The 22392-nt window shown below is 50.7% G+C and overlaps 1 protein-coding gene across 1 annotated transcript; it reads left to right on the top strand.

The window, feature by feature from the left end:
• Window positions 1-240: 240 nt before the first annotated feature.
• Window positions 241-11530, top strand: LOC121453489 (chymosin-like). The gene is made up of 9 exons (XM_041660307.1): window positions 241-302; window positions 2168-2318; window positions 3184-3301; window positions 3662-3780; window positions 6407-6606; window positions 7995-8108; window positions 8903-9047; window positions 9564-9662; window positions 11399-11530. Exons 1-9 carry the CDS (start codon window positions 241-243, stop codon window positions 11528-11530), a joined length of 1140 nt encoding a protein of 379 aa, XP_041516241.1.
• Window positions 11531-22392: the final 10862 nt, after the last annotated feature.

Raw genomic sequence — 22392 nt, forward strand, 5'->3', positions numbered from 1 at the left:
GGCCTGTGTTGACTTTTCCCAGTCTGTGTACCCTTCAACTTTGAAGTCTTTATAGTGGTAGAGTTTGCAGCTCTTATCAATGTGGGTCTTGGGTAGTCTGGGTGCTATCTCACTATGTTTGTGGAGGAGCCTGAAGATGGGGGTGCCTCTGAAATCTGGGCATCCAGCCAGAAGGAGCCCCATTCTATAAAGACTGCAAGGATGGGCACTGGCTAGATCGGCGGTGGCCTGCTCTCCAGAATGAGGTGCTTTGTGTTGCTCCTGGCTGTCCTTGCCATCTCTCAGAGCCATGCGCTCACCAGGTGAATGTCGGATGCTGGGGGGCGGGGGAGGGCATCTCATAGACCCTCCACGGGCAGGTGGATGGCTGCTCTTCCATCCCTTGGTTCCCTTGGGGAGATTTTACAGGGCCTGCTGTCACTTCTGTCTTTGCACGTTGCATGTGATTCTGAGGACAGAAAGCCTGAGGTTAGGAAGGCATGGTTTCTAGACCCAAACTGCCTGGCACTTGGCCCTCAGTCTTCTCACCCATTGGACAGTCTGTGCCTTCGCTTCTTCAGCTGCCATGACATTAGGGTCACCGTAGTGCCAATCTTTTAGGGCTGTTATGAGACTGCATGAGTTAATATTTGTAAAAATGCTTCAAATTGTTCTGGACATATGGTAGGAGCTATATATGCATCCATTAAAATAGATTTCTTGGTGTACGCGCTCCTATAGAGAGGTCTGTAGGTTCTTCTCCAAAAGTAACTAGGACATCACCTATACTGCCATAGATTGGGGGACTTGCATTTTGTAGATGAGACCACTGTTCAGGGAGAGACCCTGAGCTGCCCGACACCATGCAACCAGCCTGGCTGGGCTTGCACCCTTGCTGCTCCCACCCCCAACCCAGGTGCTCATGTGTGTTCTGTCAAGGCCTGGTCTCACAGAAGATGGGTTGGATCCCTGAGAAGAGGTTGAGTGTCTTGGTCCAGTGAGGGCTCTCTGGGAGGGGGAGTGTACTGATGATGAAGTTTTCCCAGGTCCAAGTTTTGCTGGCTGATGTTGCTGGCTGCTATACGAGAGACAGAGCTGGAACTGAGGACCCTGGGGTGGATTCCAGGCAGGGATGGCCTTCTGGCTCTGCATGAGGTAGACACTGCATTCTCTCTGTAACTCTCTGGAAGAAAAGGGTCCTGAAGCCACTACGCTTCAGTAATCTCAAGTTGTCTTCTCAACCAGCTCTAGGAGGACAAGGTCGTTACAAGTTTTAGGGACTGTGGGACGCACATAGTTCTACTTCAATCTACAGGGGAGAAAAATGGTCATATGGTCAAATACAGAATAAAAAAGTGCTGGAAAGGCAGAATTAGCCCTATTGTATAAGAAGAAACTGAAGATAAAGGCACTCAGACCCTCCAATGTGAAGATCAGAGAGCTTTGACAGCCCCCCTGCAGTGAATTACAGGGAACTTGGGGAGTCTCCTGGCTCAGGGACTTGGCAGTTTTCAGGTTGCCAAGGAATATGGCAGAACCGGGTCCAGAATGGTTTCTTCTGCATTTTTCTCTCTTCTTCTTTTCTTCTCCCCCACAACTTTTTTCCAGTTGACTTGCATGCATGACCCCAAACTTTAATTGGGCAAAGAGGTCCCATTTGAGGTCCTGCTCTTGCTAAAGGGCTTCCAGTCACTTTAGAGAAAACACTACCAGAGAGAAAAGAAAAGGGGTTGGCAAAGGGTGGCATCAATGCCACATAGGTGCCACGGTGTAGGAGACATAGAGAGCTCCTTCTGTGTCCTTTCCAATATGTGTCCTCTGTGCCTTGGCACACAGTAAGGTGACATAAAGCATTTGGTGACCGGGTAAGTGATGGTGTTCCCAGTGTCTTTCAAACAGTTAATAACAAGACTTATGACTTAATGTGTCATTCAGCCAATACAGCGAGTCTCTACCATACTGGAAAAGAAAAGGAGAGAGAGGGGCCAGGGCAGTGTGTTTAATGAAGCTAGACAGTGACCTCTAAATCAACATAGAATCTATGATTTTACTTTGAGTTATGATTTTAATAATTGGAAATATCCATTGCCTGTGGAATATTGGCCAGAGGCTGGACTGGGAACAACAAGGTGGGGATGGTTTGTGCAGCCCAGTCTCCCTTACTCTGAGTTCACCCCCCACTCCTCAGGATCCCTCTGCACAAAGGGAAGTCTCTGAGGAACACCCTGAAGGAGTGTGGGCTGCTGGAGGACTTCCTGAGGAGGCACCAGTCAGAGTTCAGTGAGAAGGGCTTTGGCACCGGCATCGTGGCCAGTGAGCCTCTGACCAACTACCTGGATGTGAGTGTTTCTGCAGGCCCTCTCAGGAATGGATTCTCATGTTTCTAGGTTCCTGCCTTGCCAGAGCATCCCCTCTGTCAGGAATTGTGGAGCCTGTAAGTCGTGGAGGCCACCTCCCTGCCTGCCATCAGTAGCTCTGCCATGGGCCAGCAGATCCAACAAATGACTTTGTTCTTCAGTTCTTCAGGGCTCCAAAAGCCTTGCTGGGACGGGTCTAAGTTCCAATGAACTGCTTCCTTGGACTAGGGGGAACCACATTCTAGTGTGTGGTCATCAAATCTGGTGACAGCAGGGCAAGATGTCACCACAGCTACTGAGTGAGGCATGGATTGCATTTTTCTCCTCTCCCCACCCAGGGGAGAAGACCGTTGAGCACTGTCCCTTTCTGGAGTCCCCTCCCCTGTCACTCTTGACAGCAAACAGCCCATGCTTTTATGCCTGTGCTTTTACTTCTATATCTAGGTCACAGTTCTTCCCCAGCCTCCAGGGTGCTGGCAGGAGGCAGGGGGGTAGGAGCTTGGCTGGGCTCCTGGGACTCTGCCCTCAGCAGTTGCCCACCTCTGTGGCTGGCTTCTTGGCAGGATGATCTGCTCTCTTTCCCAGGCAGGACTTTACTGCCGGTCTGTAGTGCGCTTCTGAGTTGAAGCCAGCAATGCTGTCAGGCTTGGGGTGGGACTGCAGAGAGACTGAAGAAGAGCCCTCCCTGTGGAGTGGGCACAGTCTTTCCTTTTCTCCCACTTGATGACCCCCTTCCCAGGTCTCTGAGTAGAAAACACAGGACCCACGAGAGTCTGTGTCTGGCATCACCTCCCTAGCCCCCCCCAGCCCCTGACTGCACCTCTAACCAAGAGCCATCTGTCCTTAGAGTGAGTACTTCGGAACGATCTACATCGGGACACCGCCCCAGGAGTTCACGGTGGTGTTTGACACGGGCTCCTCGGAGCTCTGGGTGCCCTCTGTCTACTGTAACAGCAGAGTCTGCCGTGAGTGACCTCCCAACCCTGCCTCTTCTTTTCCGGTCTCCCAGATGAGGAAATGGAGGTCTAGAGAAGACCGTGGCTAAAGTTACTCAGATAACAGAGAAAATGGGCATAGGAACCCCACACCTAGTTTTCTTCTCTTTTGTGTTTGAAATTGTACATGTGGAGGTGGTGGGTGGGCTGGGCTTTCTTGACTAAACTATGGGACCGTGATGCTGAAAGACCAGATTGCTTGGTTTCCACAGAAAGAATGGCTGATCCATAGCTCTGTTCTTACAAGGTCTGGTGAGGGTTTCCACTCTGTTTGGGAATGTTGAGGGCAAGCTGACACCATGGATCCACTAATCTGGGTCTTTGTTGCAGAAAAACATCACCGCTTTGACCCGTCCAAGTCCTTCACCTTCCAGAACCTGAGCAAGCCCCTGTTTGTCCAGTATGGCACTGGGAGAATGCAGGGTTTCCTGGGCTACGACACTGTCACAGTAAGTGAGGTGGCAACAGCCTGAGCTCGCCCCACCTTTCCCTGCAGCTATCTTTCCCCTGAGATACCCTGGTTCCAGTGGGTTGTGCATTTGGTGGGACTGAGGATCCCTTGGGTCCTGTCCACTGGATGGCTGAATGGGTGTGGAGGTCCCACTGATAGCCTTTTGTATAATGTTCCCTTCCTTCCTCCATTGCTTATTGTTTCTGTTCTCAGAGCTCCACCTGAGTGCCTCCCCCAGTTCCTGGTGTTCATTTCCCCATTCTGGCCAAATTTGGCCTGTGTCACTCAGTTTACTCCGTGAATCCTCTGTCTATGGTCATGCCTCCTCTAGCTCCCTTCCCTATGGCCTGTTCCATCCCAGGCCTTGGCTTCACGTCAGAATGTCACTTTCTCATCAAGGTCTCTCACCATCCTATAAAATCACACACTGCCTATGACCTCACCATGATTTGTTTTCCTTCTGAGGGCTCATTGTCCCCTGTGCCATATCACTGCTTTTAAAAATTCATTGTTGTTCTCTTCTGTTGGATAAAATGTTCCTCAGGGCAGGGGCATTTTTTTTGTCCATTGCTACATCATCAAAGCCTTATACCTGGCACATCGGAGACCCTTAATAGTAGTTTATAGGCTGAAGCAAAGAAAACCGAGCTATTCCTTAGCACCTGGTCACCGTTCATTTATCCACACCACGAATGCTTGCTCTAGGGAAGACAGTGGTGGGCAGGAGGAGAGTGAACTCTCTCTAGGAAGACAGTGGCGGGCAGGAGGAGAGTGGACTCTCTCTAGGGAAGACAGTGGTGGGCAGGAGGAGAGTGGACTCTCTCTAGGAAGACAGTGGTGGGCAGGAGGAGAGTGGACTCTCTCTAGGAAGACAGTGGTGGGCAGGAGGAGAGTGGACTCTCTCTAGGAAGACAGTGGTGGGCAGGAGGAGAGTGGACTCTCTCTAGGAAGACAGTGGTGGGCAGGAGGAGAGTGGACTCTCTCTAGGAAGACAGTGGTGGGCAGGAGGAGAGTGGACTCTCTCTAGGAAGACAGTGGTGGGCAGGAGGAGAGTGGACTCTCTCTAGGAAGACAGTGGAGGGCAGGAGGAGAGTGGACTCTCTCTAGGAAGACAGTGGTGGGCAGGAGGAGAGTGGACTCTCTCTAGGAAGACAGTGGTGGGCAGGAGGAGAGTGGACTCTCTCTAGGAAGACAGTGGTGGGCAGGAGGAGAGTGGACTCTCTCTAGGAAGACAGTGGTGGGCAGGAGGAGAGTGGACTCGCTCTAGGAAGACAGTGGTGGGCAGGAGGAGAGTGGACTCGCTCTAGGAAGACAGTGGTGGGCAGGAGGAGAGTGGACTTGCTCGTCTCATGCTTTCTAGCAACAGGCACTCTGGTGGCCTTGTGAGAGCGTGGCCTGCACACAAAAGGCAAGGCTGATGGTTCTGAACACAACTGAGCAGGCGCAAGAAGAAAAAAAAACTGGAGCATGTGGAAGAGAGGGCTTGGGAACCAGAGGACCGAGGTTTGGTGGGCATGATGGCCGGTTGCAGGCTGCAACCCAAGTGATATCCTTCCAGAAGCCAGGCCTGAGGTGACCTGTGGTCAGCACTGCAGAAGATGGAGGGCAAGAATCCTGGGATGGGGGAGGAGCTGGAGCAGCTGAGGAAGGGGACAGAGACCAACATGGGGGGGTGCGAAGTGAGCTAAGGGGCACAGGATAAGTTATGAGAGCTGGGGCTGGAGGGATAACTCCATCTGGCCTTTACTGAGAAGCGTGAGGCAGTTGTAGTCTGTGTGATAGGCTCGATTCATATTTTAAAAGCCAAATTGACTGCTCAGACTGGAAGTCAATTAATTTTATGGGACAGAGCAGAGGCAGGAGACCTGTTTCAGCCCTTTGTGTGGCCCGGAGCAGACTGGTGGACACATCTGCCCTCTGGGGAAATGGGCAAATCAAGACCCACCTTCTTTATCATGGCACCAATAACTCTTCAATGCACAGACACTCGGGGACTCAGTGGGTGCTCAGTTATTTAGCTTTGGCACCAACTTGAGAGTCAGGCATTGTTATTCCATTTATCGGATAAGGGACTGAGGCCTAAGAGGAACTTGTTCAAGCTCAGTCAGCGGGCGACAGAAGGGGGAACCACACAGCACCTGTGAGTGGCGATGCCTTCACAGATAGTGTCTGAGAGGGCCACGAAGGCGCAGGTGCATCTGCTTCTGCAGGCAGCATCGAGACAACCACCATCCCACTTCCTTTGGGCTTGTCCCCAACATGAAACCCATGTCTGCACTAAACACTGTCTCCTCTTCCCCTTCCTCTCCTCCTCAGACCAGTCATTCAAAACGAAGCAGAAAGTGTAGAGGGTCCAGCCCACTGCAACCTCTTAAGTTGAAAACAACCCCAAATTATCCATAAAAGGGAAGGAAGGCCAGCGAGGACTGGATGCTGACCCTGACCTGTGGTCCCAGGCTGGCCGCTCCATCCCTGAACTCTCCTGTCTCTGGCTGCAGAAGCTCCCCGATGGAAGTCATCATGCTGTTTCTTCTTCTTCTTCTTCTTCTTCTTCTTCTTCTTCTTCTTCTTCTTCTCCTTCTCCTTCTCCTTCTCCTTCTCCTTCTCCTTCTTCTTCTCTGCAGGTCTCTGACATTACAGTTACCCGCCAGACTGTGGGCCTGAGCACCCAGGAGCCAGGTGACATCTTCGTCTTCTCTCCATTCGATGGCATCCTGGGGCTGTCCTACCCTTCTCTTGCCTCCAAGTATTCAGTGCCCATATTTGACAACATGATGAATAGGCACCTGGTCGCGGAAGACCTGTTCTCTGTCTACATGAACAGGTAGGAGCTGTGCTTAGCGAGGGTCTGACTGTCTACCTGGTAAGGAATGGATACACACACACACACACACACACACACACACACACACACACACACACGATGGTTGAGGTGAATGTCTGCCCCTTGTTGGCATACCTGTCAAGGTAGCCACCAGCATCCAAACTGTCTCCATTCTGGTTTCTAGGACCTCTACTATCTGTCCAAAGCCCCCACTGAAGTCATTTATATACTGGGACAAAGATGACTTTCGTGTGCTGGGCTCAGGTTCAATCTCCAGTCCTGCAAATAACAGCAATGAAAGCAAGGTCCATTCACATTTCTAGATGAGCACAAAGACACAGGATCTCGGCAATCGTGTGTCATCGTCTTTGAGTTCCTATAGAGTCTTAGCTTCTTCCAGCAGGGAGAGAGAAAGAGGGACGCTTATTCAGGAACTAGTCCAAGCCAGGCCTGGAGCCCTGGGTGCCTGCTACAGGGCTTTCTACTTTACCTTCCTGTGCTTATGATGACCTAGCTCAGCTCAGTGGGGTAGGTGGCTGTACAAGGAGAAAGAGACCACCCCAGGAGAAGAGTTGACAGTTGAGGAGAGGGGACCCTAGGCAAAAAATAGGTGGTATCTTTCATTCATGCATGCATTTAGATATTCATTCATTCATTCATTTATTCATCAACTCCATGCATTTTTACCAGCCTTCTGTATGCATAGGTCAGGTCAGGACATACACATACACATCAGCAAAACAAGACAAGCTGGAAGATAGATTTTAGCAAGGGGAATAGTCTGTACACAGTAATTTTTTGCGCTATAATCAAGTAATTGTGAATAGGGGCTTATGGGTACCTTAAAATACGTATGTCCATTCTGACATGGGTCTGTATGCCCACGTGTATGTGTGTGAACATGCACACAGGACAAGGCAGGCAGGCTTCACCCAACCTGAGTGGGAGTTACCCAGGTGAGGGCCAGAAAGCCAGCAGGTTTAAAGCAGCAGGTACTATGTTCTAGAGGTAGGAAGGGTTCGAGTTCTAGGAGGTGGAGCAGGGTGGGTAGATGGGTGTGAGTTTGCCCCATTGAGCATGCAGCAGTACCCCAGAGGGAGCAGAAGGGATCTGACTCTGGGAGACGGTTTCAGTCCAAAGTCTAGGGCCTTGTTGAAGATTCCTTTTCTCTGTGCCTTGGATGGAGGCTCATGGGGGTGCTGGAAAGACCAGGGATGCAGGTCAGAACCTGTTGGTCCCCTCCCGTGGCAGTGCTGAATCAGGGCTGTGGATCACAGAAGCAGGGAACTGCAGCTGTTGGGGTAGATGGGAGGGAGGGATTGGGTTTCCATCCATCTTCCTCGAGTACTCCTCATCAATGGGGTGTCTGTTGCCTTTCTTGGTTCCAGGAATGACCAGGGGAGCATGCTCACGCTGGGAGCCATTGATCAGTCCTACTTCGTAGGCTCGCTGCACTGGGTGCCTGTGACCGTGCAGGGATATTGGCAGTTCACAGTAGACAGGTGGGTGAGCAGAACTTTGCATGGGCTCCTGCAGGAGGCTGACTCTTGATGTGTGGATAAGGGGGCTCAGGAGTAAGAGCACAGGTCCGAGAAGAACTGCACCCAGCAGCTCTGAGATTATTGATTGGTTCTGATAGCCACCTGTGAGGCCAGCATCCTTTGCAAGTGGTTGTGTTGCGTATCCAACCCTGCACTGGTCACACTGACTGCCTACTGCCTGGGGGGCACCGTGTTGAGCCTGTAGGTCTACAGTGGCTGTCTCATTGGTTCCCACTGAGCCTGTAGGAGGTGGGTGCCAGTATTGTCTTCAGAGTGTAGGTTATAGACCTTTGGTCTGAACCTTTAGCCATCCTTAAGTTGATTAAGGGGTTGCTCATGTACCCATTTGGTTAATGAGGAGCTCAAGTATACAAATGTTGGGGACACTCATCTGAGACATATATCAAGTAAATGGCAGAGAAAACTTGAAACCGGATCCACAGGCAACTAGTTAATCCTCATTCCACTCCGGGAGGGGCAGGCAAATGGATTTTTTCCTTGTTATTTGGACCCTTGCAACTGTTTTCAATTTAGCCACCAATTGAGGGGAATTTTCTCTGAATTTGGAAAGTTTTGGGGGTTCCAAGAAGAAGCAAAGAGAGAGAGAGAGAGAGAGAGAGAGAGAGAGAGAGAGAGAGAGAGAGAGACCTGGACCTCCTTCCTTCCCCGAGGATCCTGGCGGGGGTGGGAAGGACCCAGGGGGAGAGGGCGGGATACAGGTTGATACTGTGTAGCCGTTATGCTTAATCTTCCAGGATCACCATCAATGACGAAGTGGTGGCTTGTCAAGGTGGCTGCCCTGCCTTTCTGGACACAGGCACTGCCCTGCTGGCGGGCCCTGGTGGAGACATCCTCAATATCCAACAGGCCATTGGGGCTGTGCAGGGCCACTATGGCCTGGTAAGGCCAGGCCCTTTCCTTACCTCTAGAGAACCCCTGCCTGGCCCACCTGAATCAAGAGCCCCTTTCTGCCCAAGAAATGATGAAGAGGATTGTTGGTTGAGCCCGGTTTTCAAAAGTGGGCAACGGCCCCTTCCAGCTTTGGTCTGTGCTTGCGATGGGAGTGCCAGTGGTTGATCTGCTGAGAGGCTATGCCTTTGTGATCTTTGTGGTACTCTCTTGATCCACTCTGCTCACCCCTGCCAGCAACCAACCCCTCCCCTTTTCCCTGAGGTCCTTGTGCACTCTGGTTGACCTAGAAGGAAGATATGCAGGCAAGCCTCTTTTTGTCCCATGCTGGGCTCTGTCCCTGTGTTGCTGAAAGCTGATCCCTCCTTGTGGGGCCATGTTTTAAGAGCCAGATTCATCTGGAGGGTGTCCCTGTTTCCCTCTGAGGAGAGCCACACAGTGTGGAGGAAGGAGCTCTGTGCCAGCAGTGCCTCTCTTGATAAATGCCGTCTTTCGTCCTTCTCTCAGTTTAAAGTCAACTGCTGGAGTTTGGGGATGATGCCCACAATTGTCTTTGAGATCCATGGCAGGAAGTTTCCACTGCCACCCTCAGCCTATATCAACCAGGTATGAGCTTCAGGAGAGCCATGCTCTGGGTCCACCTAGTATCCCTTCCCTTGGGACTTTGGCAAGTCAGTGGAGTCAGTGAGGACAAATGACATGGACCAGGCAAAGCATGCAAGAGCCATAATATTCATCATTGAGACTATTTGTGTGGCCTCTATAGCTTCTTGCTGAAAGAAATAGGATGTTGAAATACGGAGCGGCGGGCTGTGTCCCGCCACCCAGCTAGCTTTACCCGAAATAATTACATGGAAACTGTATTCTTTTAAACACTGCCTGACCCATTAGTTTCAGTTTCTTATTGGCTAGCTTTTACATATTGATCTAACCCATTTCTATTAATCTGTGTAGCCCACGAGCTGGCTTACCAGGAATGATCTTAACCTGCGTCTGTCTGGAGTGGGAGAACCATGGCGACTCCCTGACTCAGCTTCTTTCTCCCAGCATTCCGTTCTGTTTACTCCGCCTACCTAAGGGTTGGCCTATCAAATGGGTCTAGGCAGTTTCTTTATTAATAAGAAATCACTCCCACATCAATAGGAAACAGAAAGGACACCAAGGGCTTGGAGGAGGGATATAGATTGGACCCAAACCAAGCACAGAGACCCCCATCCACTGTTCAAACTTCCAAGCCCTGGCAGCACAGAATTCTATCCAGAGTTTCCATAAATCATTTTGGCTGTCGTGGGCATTGTTGGCCTCAACGTGGCCTGGTCCTGAGTACCCCAAACTGGTGATGATTAAGGGCAATGAATTTTCATTGTGATGGTAAGGGGTTAGATGTGGGGTGCAGTACATGGGGTCAGGACCTCACCGAATAACCTCAGATTAAGTACATTTCATTTTTTAAAGATTTTTTTTTTGCTTTTAATCCCAGCACTTGGGAGGCAGAGGCAAGAGGAGCTCTGTGAGTTTGAGGCCAGCTCCAGGACAGTCAGAACTATATAAAGAAACACTGCTTCAAAAAATAAAACAAAAATTTATTTTTTTCTTTTATGTGTCGGAGTATTTTGCCTGCATGTTTGTATGTGCAGTATGTGAGAAGCTAGTGTTCATAGGGATCAGGATAGGAGATCAGATCCCTTGGAACTGGAGTTACTGATGGTTATGAGCCACCATGTGGGTGCTGGAAACTGAAGCTTGGTCCTCTGGAAAAACACAAGTGGTTTTTTTTTTCTTTCTTTTTTTTTTTTTCGAGACAGGGTTTCTCTGTGGTTTTGGAGCCTGTCCTGGAACTAGCTCTTGTAGACCAGGCTGGTCTCGAACTCACAGAGATCCGCCTGCCTCTGCCTCCCGAGTGCTGGGATTAAAGGCATGCGCCACCACCGCCCGGCTAGTGTTTTTTTTTTAAACACCTGAGCCCTCTCTCCAGTCCATTATTTCTATTTTTAGTTATTTTTAATGTGTGGTGTGTGGGTGGAGAGGTGGGGTGGGTATGTGTTTGTGAATGCAGTTGCCTGTAGAGGCCAGAAGAGGGCATAAGATCCCCTGGAGCTGGACTTAGAGGCAGTTTTGAGCCACCTAATGTAGATGCTGGGAACTCTGGACCTCTGCAAGAAGCAGGTGCTGCTAACTGCTGAGCCATCTCTTCAACCCCTGCTTTCTTTATCTGTTGAGTATGATGAATCCCATTCTCCTTGCTTATCCGGGAAGGTGATTTCAAGGATGAAATGGGCAACCGAGAGTAGTTGAGTGATGGGGTAGAAGACCGCTTTTCATCTCAGTGTTGCCTTTTCCAGGAACCGGGCTCCTGTACCAGTGGCTTCAAGTTTGGTTCCCAGATGTGGATCCTGGGGGACGTTTTTATCCGGGAGTTCTACAGTGTTTTCGACAGGGCCAACAATCGTATTGGGTTGGCCAAGGCTGTCTGATTATACAGCTACACCAGATTGTGTTTTACACACACACACACACACACACACACACACACACACACACACACTAATAAACACTGCATTTCTTCAAAGACTGTTTTCTCTCGTTCTCATTGGCACCGGAGCTCTGCACTAATATGGGGTTGGGCTTTGTCTGCCATGTACTGTGTGGGCAGAGCTGTGACAAATGAGCCGGGGAGGGCTAGGGCTATGGTTGTCTGGTAGGAGCTTTCACCAAGTTCACCAAGGGCTATTTCAAGCTGAGGTGAAGGAGACTAAGCATGTGTTGTCCACCTGTCTTTCCACTCTAGAGCTTCCTAGAGGAGGCCATCTGAGGAGTAGAGGCAAAGGCAAGGGTGTGGTGTTGGGGCTGCCAAGAGAACACTCAGGCTGTGGAGAGGACGCCTCCAGCCTAACAATGAGTAGGGCTTCATTGCTGTTGCAGACAAGGATGGGAAATGCAGAAGCTCTCCGAGGGGTCCAGGGTCCAGCTCTGCTGCTGATCTGTGGTGGCTGGAACCCTGGACAGTGTCCAGTTCTTTCTTAGGACACACACTGACCACCAGTGCTCAGGGCATCTTCATCCTGGTGTGCTGTGAGGCTGGCAGTTGAGGTCAGGTGCCAGCTGTCGAGTTCCCAGGGAGGACTGTGGTGCCAATGGTAGGCCCTCACTCTCAGCCATGCAGTCTTCCTGAAGGAGCCGTGGCAGGGTGAGAACAGGGGTTGAGGAAGATTTGCTGGCTTTCCTGCTGTGTGTCAGTTGGGCCCTCAGTCACCTTGGGGGACGGGAAGACAAGCTTCCAGAGAGGATCCCCAGAGTTTGGAGTCTGCGTGGACTCCCTAGAAAATGCTCTTCTGGAGACTGCACATGTCTGCTTCTATTCCTCTCTCTCTCTCTCTCTCTCTCTCTCTCTCTCTCCCTCCCTCCCTTCCTGCCTCCCTCCCTTCCTCCCTCTTTCCCTCTCTCCCTTCCTCCCTCCCTCCCTCCCTCCCTCCCTCCCTCCCTCCCTCTCCCTTTTCATCCCCCTCCTCCTACCCCCACCCCTCTCTGTGCTGGAGAGCACGGGGAAGTCAAAGGACAGCCTTGAGCATCATACTCAGGAACACTGTTCACTCTTTTGAGACAGGATTTTTCATTGGCCTGGAGTAGCTCACTGATTAGGCTAGACCGGTTGATCAAGGAGCCCCAGGGGTTCTCCTGGCTGTGTCTCCAGTGCTGGGGGCTCAGCTGTGTACCATTATGCCCAGCATCTTTCCATGGCTTCTGGGCCCAAGCTCAGCTATTCATGCTCACGAAACAAGTACTTTATTGACTGAGCCATCTCCTCAGGGCAGGTACTGCCTCCTCTTGACTGGCGTTTCCCCAGGAAAATGTAAGAATTCAGACGTCTGTCATGTCAACAAGAGTCAGTCTTTTGTGGTCATAGTTATGTGGCACAGTGGTAGTGAAGGACGAGACCTGCTATCACTGGTGGAGCCAACCCCCTCCCTCATGGAAGGCCTCGAAATGGGGCAGGCCCCCTGCGACCTATTCCCATTCCACTTTGTCTGGACGATGGGCCGATGGAGGAGGATGGGCAAGATAGGCGGAGTCTCGGGCTGGAAGCTCCTGACTTGGTAGTGATACTTCAGAGGAGACTGAAGACAGGGTGGGAATGTTCTTGACTGTCCCAGTGGGGGTGATGGTGGAATTATATTACTGACCATCTGGAGGCATCCCTTGGGGTCTTTCTCAGAAGTAACCTCAGAAGTGACCAAACACAAAAGATGGGGGACCAGGGCAGTGGAGACATCACCAACCACGCGTGTTACCTGAGGGGGTCTGTAGAGGGGCAGGCCTGGCCTCCAACAGGGAAGAGGCAGATGGGGATGAGGAGTTGGAGGAATGGCTCCAGCTACTTCCCTGGGGAGCTGAGAGTCTGGGGTGAGTTGGGGCAGAGCCTTGAGAGACTATAAAGGATCCCAGGACAGGAGAGGTACCCTCAGTGGTTAGGCCCTGGTCTCTGAACCTCAGGGGGCCCGGAAAGGAAGGTCATTGCTGGGAAGGAATAAGAACTGACTTCGCCAAGCCTCACTTTTCATACACAGGACCAATACTGTCTGTTTGTGAAGAGTGAGACAGAATTAGGTCAGTTCATTATTTCCAGTCTTTGTATAGATTTTTTTGAAAAAGAAAGAAAAGAGTTATTGGATTAGCTTACAAAAATCCTGTTATGTGTTTCAGAGGTTTACATTTAACAATTGTATTTTAAATACTCAAACCTCATTTGGAGGCCGTGGAGAAAGTCTAAATGAGGTGATGGTCATAAACTCAAGGCTTGGATCCAACAGACTCACCCCATAGTGCTCACCTGGCCCTGGTGGTGTTCCTTGTCAGGAGCTGGTGAGGACACAGTAAGCCTGGCATAGCGTCTTCATCCTGGGGTTCTCTGGGTGTGGCCTGCATGGTGAGCTGTGGCCTTGGTTCTGCTGTTAACTCAGGCCGGTGTTCTGCCTGTGATGCTCTCCACACCAACAACCTTCAGGGCACATTTCTGTCATCTACCAGATCTCACATACACAGCCTGTCTTCAGAATGTTCGTGAATGGGCTGGTGTTTAGTCCTGATAGCACTGAGAGGACAGTGGGGGAAGAATGGGCTAACTGCCTTTAGAGAATTACTATATACAACGGGGTCCCCTGTGTGCTGGGGCTTTGCCAGGGATGAGTGAAGGGGCCACCAGCACATCTATGTTGTTGGCAAGGATGGGGGATGCTCTTCAGAACTGGGCCGGCACACAAACACTTCCCACTGTCTATGTCTGGTGGCGGACCAGTCTGCAGAGAGAACAGCGGGGGCCCCTTGGTGGCTGTTGTGTATAGCCTCACCCAGCACCCAGAAGCGGGGCTTTGGGTCACCTTCTACTCCTCTTGTCTGCTTTCCCTTCTCTTCTCTCACCTTTAGCCCTCCTCACGCTTCAGACCAAATTAAATATCATCTGCTCTAGAATGGTACCCCACCCCTTTGCTTCCTGGGCAACTCAGCAGTGCCATTTAAAGCAGCATTTCTGAGTCATAGCTATACATATGTCTCTGACTGAGATGCTTCAGGACGGTGGGGAGTCTGTCTATCCTCTGAATCCTCAGCTGTGTGGTGAGGTTGAGTTCCCAGCACAACACAGAGGCTCAGCCTGTGCCTTCAGGCATCTGTGCCTTGGTGGTATGTGTGCCTCTGACAGAATGGTGTGAATAGTGAATGGGAGAAACATGAGAGAAAGGACACAAACATAGACACACACAGAGACACACATACAGACACACACAGAGACACACATACAGACACAGACACACACACACAGACACAGGCACACACAGAGACACACACAGAGACACACACACCAACATAGATACACACAGACATAGAAACACACACTGACATAGACACACACACAGACACAGACACACACACAGACACACACAGACACAGACATACAGACAGACATAGACACACACAGACACAGAGACACACACACAGACATAGACATACACAGACACACACACAGGCATAGACACACAGACAGACAGACAGACACACATACAGACATAGACACACACAGGCATAGACACAGACAGACAGACAGACAGACAGACAGACACACATACAAGACATAGACACACACACAGGCATAGACACACACACGCACACACACAAGCTTATGCATAGGCACGTGTTTGCACACACACTGCCCTGAGGTGACAGGCAACAATCTCAGGCCTCCTGTCCACTTCCAGCCCTCTGCCTCCCCAGCGCTCACCTCCTTGCAGTTCTGTGCTAAGAGGAAGCTTTAGCCCTGGGAGCTGCTGGAAAGGAAGTCTTTGAAATGGAAATGCTATGACAAAATGATGGATTGTTTTCCTGGAGCTGTGTGGTTTGTTTCTTCCTCATGGCAGAAGGGAGACCAGAACAGACAGGAATAGCAGCGGCTGCCCCATGGCAGAGTCCAGAACGGTGTCTTGCAGGAAGTAGGGAAAGGTGAGGGCGGCTGAGAAACAGAGCCTGGCTCCTGCCAGGTGGCTCTGGTCATCCCTGGGGACACAGCTTGCAGCAACTGTGGGGAGGTGGCAGTATGGATGCCATCTGCCTGGGTCACACCCAGCATCACACAGCCTGTCTCTGTCTTCTCTGCTGTCCCCTAGGCATCCTGTGTTTCTCGCCTTCTCTGTCTGTCACAGGACGCTGCTCATCCTTCATGCCAGCTTAAATGTCATCTCCTCTGAGAAGGTGCCTGTTATACCTAAGCCCTCTTTCCCCAAACCACAGGAGTGATTGATGGCTGGGTCCTAACCCCAAATAGTCACTTGTTTTCAACCATTTTCGGATGTGATACACTGCTCTAGGCACTGTGTCCATTGGTGAGCACACAGAAAGACCCTCCCACGTTGTAAAGCGTTTGTTCTGCAGGAACGCAAACCGTGGCGATAATAGATGAATCCATGAAGGCCTAGGAGCAAAGCCCGGTCTAGCATTTGCCTGGAATGTGCAAGGTCCTGGGTTCAATTCCTAGCACTGCAAACTAGACAAAGCAAACACCTCGAAGGAAGCAAAAGGAAAGTGCGTGTGGGTATCAGTGCCGTGGGGTTGGGTGGAGACTTTGAACAAGACTAAGAATATTGAGCTTTAAGGTGCAGCCAGAAGGGTAGGCTCAATGAGGAGGCATCAATTAGACAAAGGTACGAAAGAAGGTTAGCAATGAGCTAGCAAGAGAGAGGTTACCGGTGGGTAAACAGGAATGTGCTATTTTTGCATATATTGCTTGGCTTTCTAATGAAATATGAGTCATTTCTAACTTTTTATAGCATTTAGTATTGGCATAGAGGTTCTGTAGATGAATGTTGAAGGAATAAATAAAACCAGCCCTCAACGCGCCCGCCCGCCCAGGAGTCAGCGCTAGTCCTAGAGCGCCTTCTAGTGACCAGATCTCAAATGCCAGCCTAGAGCACCTTGCTTATACCTGGGGCTTTTTTTTTTTTAAATGAATAACAGTAACTTACTTTATGTTGCTTTTAATTTGTCCAGGGTTTAATAACTTTACATTTTAAGCACCAGCAAAAATTTCACTTCCTATCTGGGTTAAATTCTTTTTTTTTCTTTTTTTATTTTTTGTTTATTTTGTTTATTTTTTAGCTGTTGCAAAGGCCAGCCGGACTGGGACTGAATAAGCATGGGATGAAACCGGACTTTCTGAACGTGGCGGACGATGAAGGCTGATGAGAAGCCAAGGACAATTGGCACTAGGTTTCGATCCTAATACATGAACTGGCTTTGTGGGAGCCTAGCCTGTTTGGATGCTCACCTTCCTGGTCCTGGATAGAAGTGGGAGGACCTTGGACTTCCCGCAGGGCAGGGAATCTGGACTGCTCTTCATTCTCGAGAGAGAGAGGGGGAATGGAGTGGGGGGAGGGGTAGAGGAGTGGGGGGAGGGGTAGGGGAGTGGGGGGAGGGGGCGATGTGTGTGAGGAGGGGGAGGGAAATGGGAAACAGGGAGGAGGCGGATTTTTTTTTTTTTTTTGCAATACCTGGGGCATTCTTGCTTACCTCAGAAGACTTTGGGAGCAGCAGTCAAGCAGGCAATAGACTTGACTGCTTACCTCATGCAGTGGCAGTTTCTTCAGAGGTACCACAGGAAAGAAGGTCCCTGTCCAGCTCTGTATGTCTGGTTAACCTTTCTGTTTTTGTTCTATGGAGTCCTCCAGAATGATCTTTCTGGATTGCTGTAATATTGATTGAGCGATAAGCTGAGCTATTCAGGCGAGACTGTGTTACTGTGTGTGTCTTAAGGGACTCAGGGGCAGCGCTAATCTTCCAGGTCACCTGGGGAGCCTGCCCCACCCCTCCACAGTAGTTACAGCGCTAACATCCCACCCAAGGAACCGCCTGCAGATTTGGGCCAGGAGCTAGGGCTGGGCCTTAATGAGTTGGGTAGAACTGTTTTTTTTCTTTCTTTCTTTTTTTTTTTTTTTTTTTGTCAGTAGAGTTCCATTTTTTGTTTGAGGACTATAGTGGCCTTGGCTTTCTCCTCAGGTGTGGCAGTCTGGTGTGTCTCCTCTGACTATGGTTGTATCCCATAGCTAAGCTTGACATTTCAAGTTCAGACCCTGACACTTGAGAACCTCTTTCTTTCCCAGGGCTCTATTTGGCATTGAAACTAGAATACCTGTGCTCTTGGAGCTTTATTCTTAAGGCCCATGAGAGGGGACACGGAGTCTCTGCAGATAAGCCTGTATGTGTCTGGCAGTGTCCTGGGCCAGCCACAACCCTGGCAGCTTTGAACTGGTGCTTGGCAAGATCTGAAAATCAGGTCTTCTCTGGAGCCCCCAACCCCAGTCACAGTCTCCATACCAGCTCCCTGGGGCCCAAGTCTGGATGCATGTTCCCTATGCATGAGGGCAATAAACAAAGAATAGAGAATCCCCAAGTGCTCTTCTGAGCCCGCAGGACTCCTGGAAGTCCCAGGCACAGCCAACAGAGAGAGGATGGGTTAGGAATCTGAACCGTTCATAGATGGTCTTAAGCTAAAGAATCAGAGAAACTGGCCCTGAGACTCCACATGGACATGCCCATCACTGGACCAGCCTGGCTGTGATCTGGACCAGCCTTTGAGGGTTTATTTGGATCTCGAAGGGACAAGAAGATGTTTGGCAGCTTGCAAGGCAATCCCTGCAAAGTCCAGTGGGTGTCTGCACATATGTCTCCTGGACCTCTTTCTGCCAACTCCTGCATCCTAGAAGAGATGCTTGCCTGGAGAGACGTCCTTACAAGAGCTGTCCTACCTCCTTATCATGCCTGTCGGCCTATACAAGCAGTCATTACTTTATGGATGGAATCCCAGCCTGCCTGGGCTCAGGGACAGAGGCCCCTAGGTAGGACATTTGGCAGCCAGAGGTCCCTGATCTAGGAAGATGAAAGACATAGCTGGCTTGGCCTGAGGTTTGGGGGTTGTATATCCTGGGCTTTCTTGAAGTACCTTTCTGCCTCATCTGATCCTTCCTGGGTGTGCCTAGCACCAGGTGCTAAAGCCACAATGGTGAATGAAGCACATTCTTCATCCACACAGCGGTTTACCGAGTGTGAACCAGTTTTCTGTCACGAGGATACCCTGGAAAACTGACTTACAAGGAGGAAGGGATTATTTGGGGTGTCATGGGCTTCTGTCTCTGGTTGGTGAATTGTGGTGTTCCACAGGGAGACGGCTTATCATGGTTGGGAGTTCGTACCAGAACAAACTGGTTTCATGTCATAGAAACCAGGAAACAAAGTCAGAGTGACAACCAAGAGTTAGGGCCCCCACATCCCCTTCATGGACACACCCCATGATTAACTCCCTCCTACTAGGCACCTTCTAGAGATCCCACCAGCTCCCATTAGCACTGCAGGCAGAGGAGCCTTAACCACAGGTCCTTGGGGGGCACCCCAAATCTCAGCTTTAGCAGGTGCAGGTAGTGCGAGCTACGGGAAGTTCTCTCCTGGTGAGGTTTATGGGGAGGACCACATTCTGGGCTTACATCTTTAATATTCCGTCCCATTGTCCTCCCAGTTGGTTGCAGTGTCCTAGAAAAGCTGGTAATTCTGAAATCAGATTCCATCTGCCAGACGGTTATTTATGCCAACGAGCAGCACAGAAATCTCCATCCCGTTCTGTGTCCTAGTTGCTGCCCCAGACGCTGTGGTTTCCATCCAGTGTTGGCTTCAGAGCCAGGCTGTGTGACAGGGGTGTGAATGGCAAGAAAGGGAGCAGCTGTGGCCTGGGCTCTGAGGACTCCAGACATGTGCGCTCTCGTCTCCAGAAACCCGGTTCACCCCGTGGTTAGAGGGGGGCCCTGTCTGCTGTTCCAGAGGAACACCTGGACTTCTGCAGCCTCTGTGCAGGCTGCAAAGGCCCCCAGATGATAGGATTGATCTTTGTCATCTCATCAGGGATAGCTGGAGTGGGCTAAGAGCTGGGATAGGATGGGGGAAGATAGGAAAGGGGGAGGCTATGGGCTGACTTCTAGCCCTCGAATTCATATGCTATGCTCTAACTCCCAGTGTAACTGGGTTTGGAGATGAGGCCTTTAAGATTAAATGGGGTCATGACGATGAGCCTTCTTTATCTGAGAGGAGGAGGGAGAGACGTTAGACATATGTGTGCACAGAGAAGGGTGGTCACAGCTGAAAGTCAGGAAGAGGGGACTCATCAGAAACCAACCTTGACAATTCTTTGCTCTTGGATTTCTAGGCCCCAGACCTGGTGTCTGAGCCCCCCAATTCCATGATATTCTGTTAGGGTGGCCTGAGCAGCCCCAGTCCTGGATGTTGCAGGTGACTCTATCCAGGAGGCTAGCAGATGCTCAAGCTGTCTGGAGGGTAAGGTGAGGGGTTGCCCCCTGGGACGTATTTTTTTTTATCTTTTCTATTTTTTTTATCTATCTATCTATCTATCTATCTATCTATCTATCTATCTATCTATCTATGATTTCTGCCTCCCTGTCACCGCCTCCAATTTCCCTCCCCCTCCCCCAATCAAGTCCCCCTCCCTAGTCAGCCTGAAGAGCAATCAGGGCTCTCTGCCCTGTGGGAAGTCCAAGGACCACCCACCTCCATCCAGGTCTAGTAAGGTGAGCATCCAAACTGCCTAGACTCCCACAAAGCCAGTACGTGCAGTAGGATCAAAACCCATTGCCATTGTTCTTGAGTTCTCAGTAGTCCTCATTGTCCGCTATATTCAGCGAGTCCGGTTTTATTCCATGCTTTTTTAGACCCAGGCCAGCTGGCCTTGGTGAGTTCCTGGGACGTATTCTTGAAGGCTTCAGCAGCTCAGACTCTGTCCATTGGCTGTCTGATAGGCAGCTACAGTGTGGAGCCGAGGGCTCCCTTTTCAGTCCTCTAGGTCACAGCGTGTGTGTGTGTGTGTGTGTGTGTGTGTGTGTGTGTGTGTAGACATCCCATGACGGCTTTTCTGGATGAAAGAAGATCTGACCTTCCAGGTGGAAAGCATTCTGGAATTCACCTCTTGGACATCAGAGGCTGGACCCACGGTAGGTCAGCTTCTTGTGGGAACACTTGGCTAGTGACTGCTGCCACCACGCATGGTCCCTGGGGCATTCTTGCTCTATCACAAATGCACGGACTCATGCTCCTTCACCAGGACACAGGCCTTTGTCGTCACATCTCCTGGCTCTGACCTCCGGCCTCTTGTCAAGCACCACTGTGATCACATGGAAGCCGCCGAGATGCTCCAGGCTAACCTCCCCATCTCCAGATGCTCAGCTTAGTCACATCTGTAGTGGGCCTTTGGCTATGTAAGATCATACATGTAGTGCTCTGAGGGATCGGAATGTGGGCGTCTTTGGGGGAGCTTACTCAGTCTGGAAGCCCTTTGTCATGAAGTTCATGTCTAGGGTCTCTTCTTGAGATCCAAATGGTCCTAGGAGAAAGTTTATGTGGAGATAGAGGTTCCCCATCCACCTGCCTGTGACCTCCTCCTTGGGTGGATGACAGAGACTTACTTCTTACAGAGACGTCTCTGGGCAGGACCCTTCTCTGTGGCCACCTCGACCACCTTATTTCTCCATTCTCAGGGAGAGCTACGTCTACAAAGATAAAGGGAAGACTTGGCTTTTAAAGCGAAAGACTTGGACCAGACTCCATCATAAATGGGCAGTGGAAAGAAGGAACCGCTTCAAAGCCCTGGAAGCTAAGAGTTCCCTTCATGTCCTAGGACTGTCACCTAAGTCCAGTGTGAGGCTGGCTTCCATGTGGGCAGGGAACTGGTCACCAAAGCCGGAAATTCCAGATGGGAGTACTGCCTGACACTAGCTTTACACACACACACACACACACACACACACACACACACACACGGAAATATTCTGGGCTCACTGTAAATAGGTATCGTGTGGGATTTCTTTTGGTTATAGGTGGTATTGTTTAGCTGTAGAAATAACCTTTAAAGTTCAGATAAATCTGAGTATGTTAGAATGAGTTCAACGCATTGGGCTGTGTGACCTTGTCCTTCCTGGGCCTCCATCGCCATGCCGATAAAATTGAATCCACAAGAATTGTGGCAATGGTATCCCTAAAGTGACCACGAGGCAGTGGATGTGGAAGTGTTGTGTACAGGAGGGTCATCCTCGGAGGAGAGTAGCTATCTGTGAAGGAACACAAACAGGCCAGAAGCTCTCAATCCCTGGGAAGTTGGCGACCAGGACAGCCTGCACCTTGGTGGTAGAAACCTGGATGGAGCACCCAGGGACCACTTCAGTGTGGTAGGCAGTATTTTCACACAGTGGGATGCCCAGCTCTTTCTGTTTTAGTCTTCTCTTGGAGGACCCAGCACTACGTAGGCAAATGAGAGCAGCCTGTAGGACACCTTACCCCATGAGTAAGGCACCAAGGCACCACTACAGCCTTCCTGAATGGCCTCTGGCAAGCCCTTCGTTATCTCTGCGTTAGTGTGGGCTGGCTTCAGTGACAGGCTGGTAACCAATAGGAAAGGCAGCTCAACAGGTCATCACCTCTGAAGTTGGGTTGTGAGGGCCTCTTCCGTCCTTTCTTGCTGAGGAGGCAAGAAGAGTGTTGTGAGCTGCCATGTGGCAGGGCCGTTGTGGCGAAGATCTGAGACTGTCCTCCAGCCCACAGCTAAGGAACTTGCCCCTTCAGTCTGTGAGCCTGGAAGTCCTCCAAGCCAGGCAAGCCTCAGCACAGGACAACTGCCTGGGGACTCGGGTAGTATTTGTGAGATGGAACTGTGCTCACAACTGCCGGGTCATTTCCCCCAGCCTCTCATGTGTTAATTTTGATGCTGTGGTTCAGAGCCTGGTCTGTTGCCACATCTGTGTAT

This window comes from Microtus oregoni, unplaced genomic scaffold, assembly GCF_018167655.1.
Source record: "Microtus oregoni isolate MIOR12 unplaced genomic scaffold, Mior012 000000F_ref0000247, whole genome shotgun sequence".
In the NCBI taxonomy this organism is placed as follows: Eukaryota; Metazoa; Chordata; class Mammalia; order Rodentia; family Cricetidae; genus Microtus; species Microtus oregoni.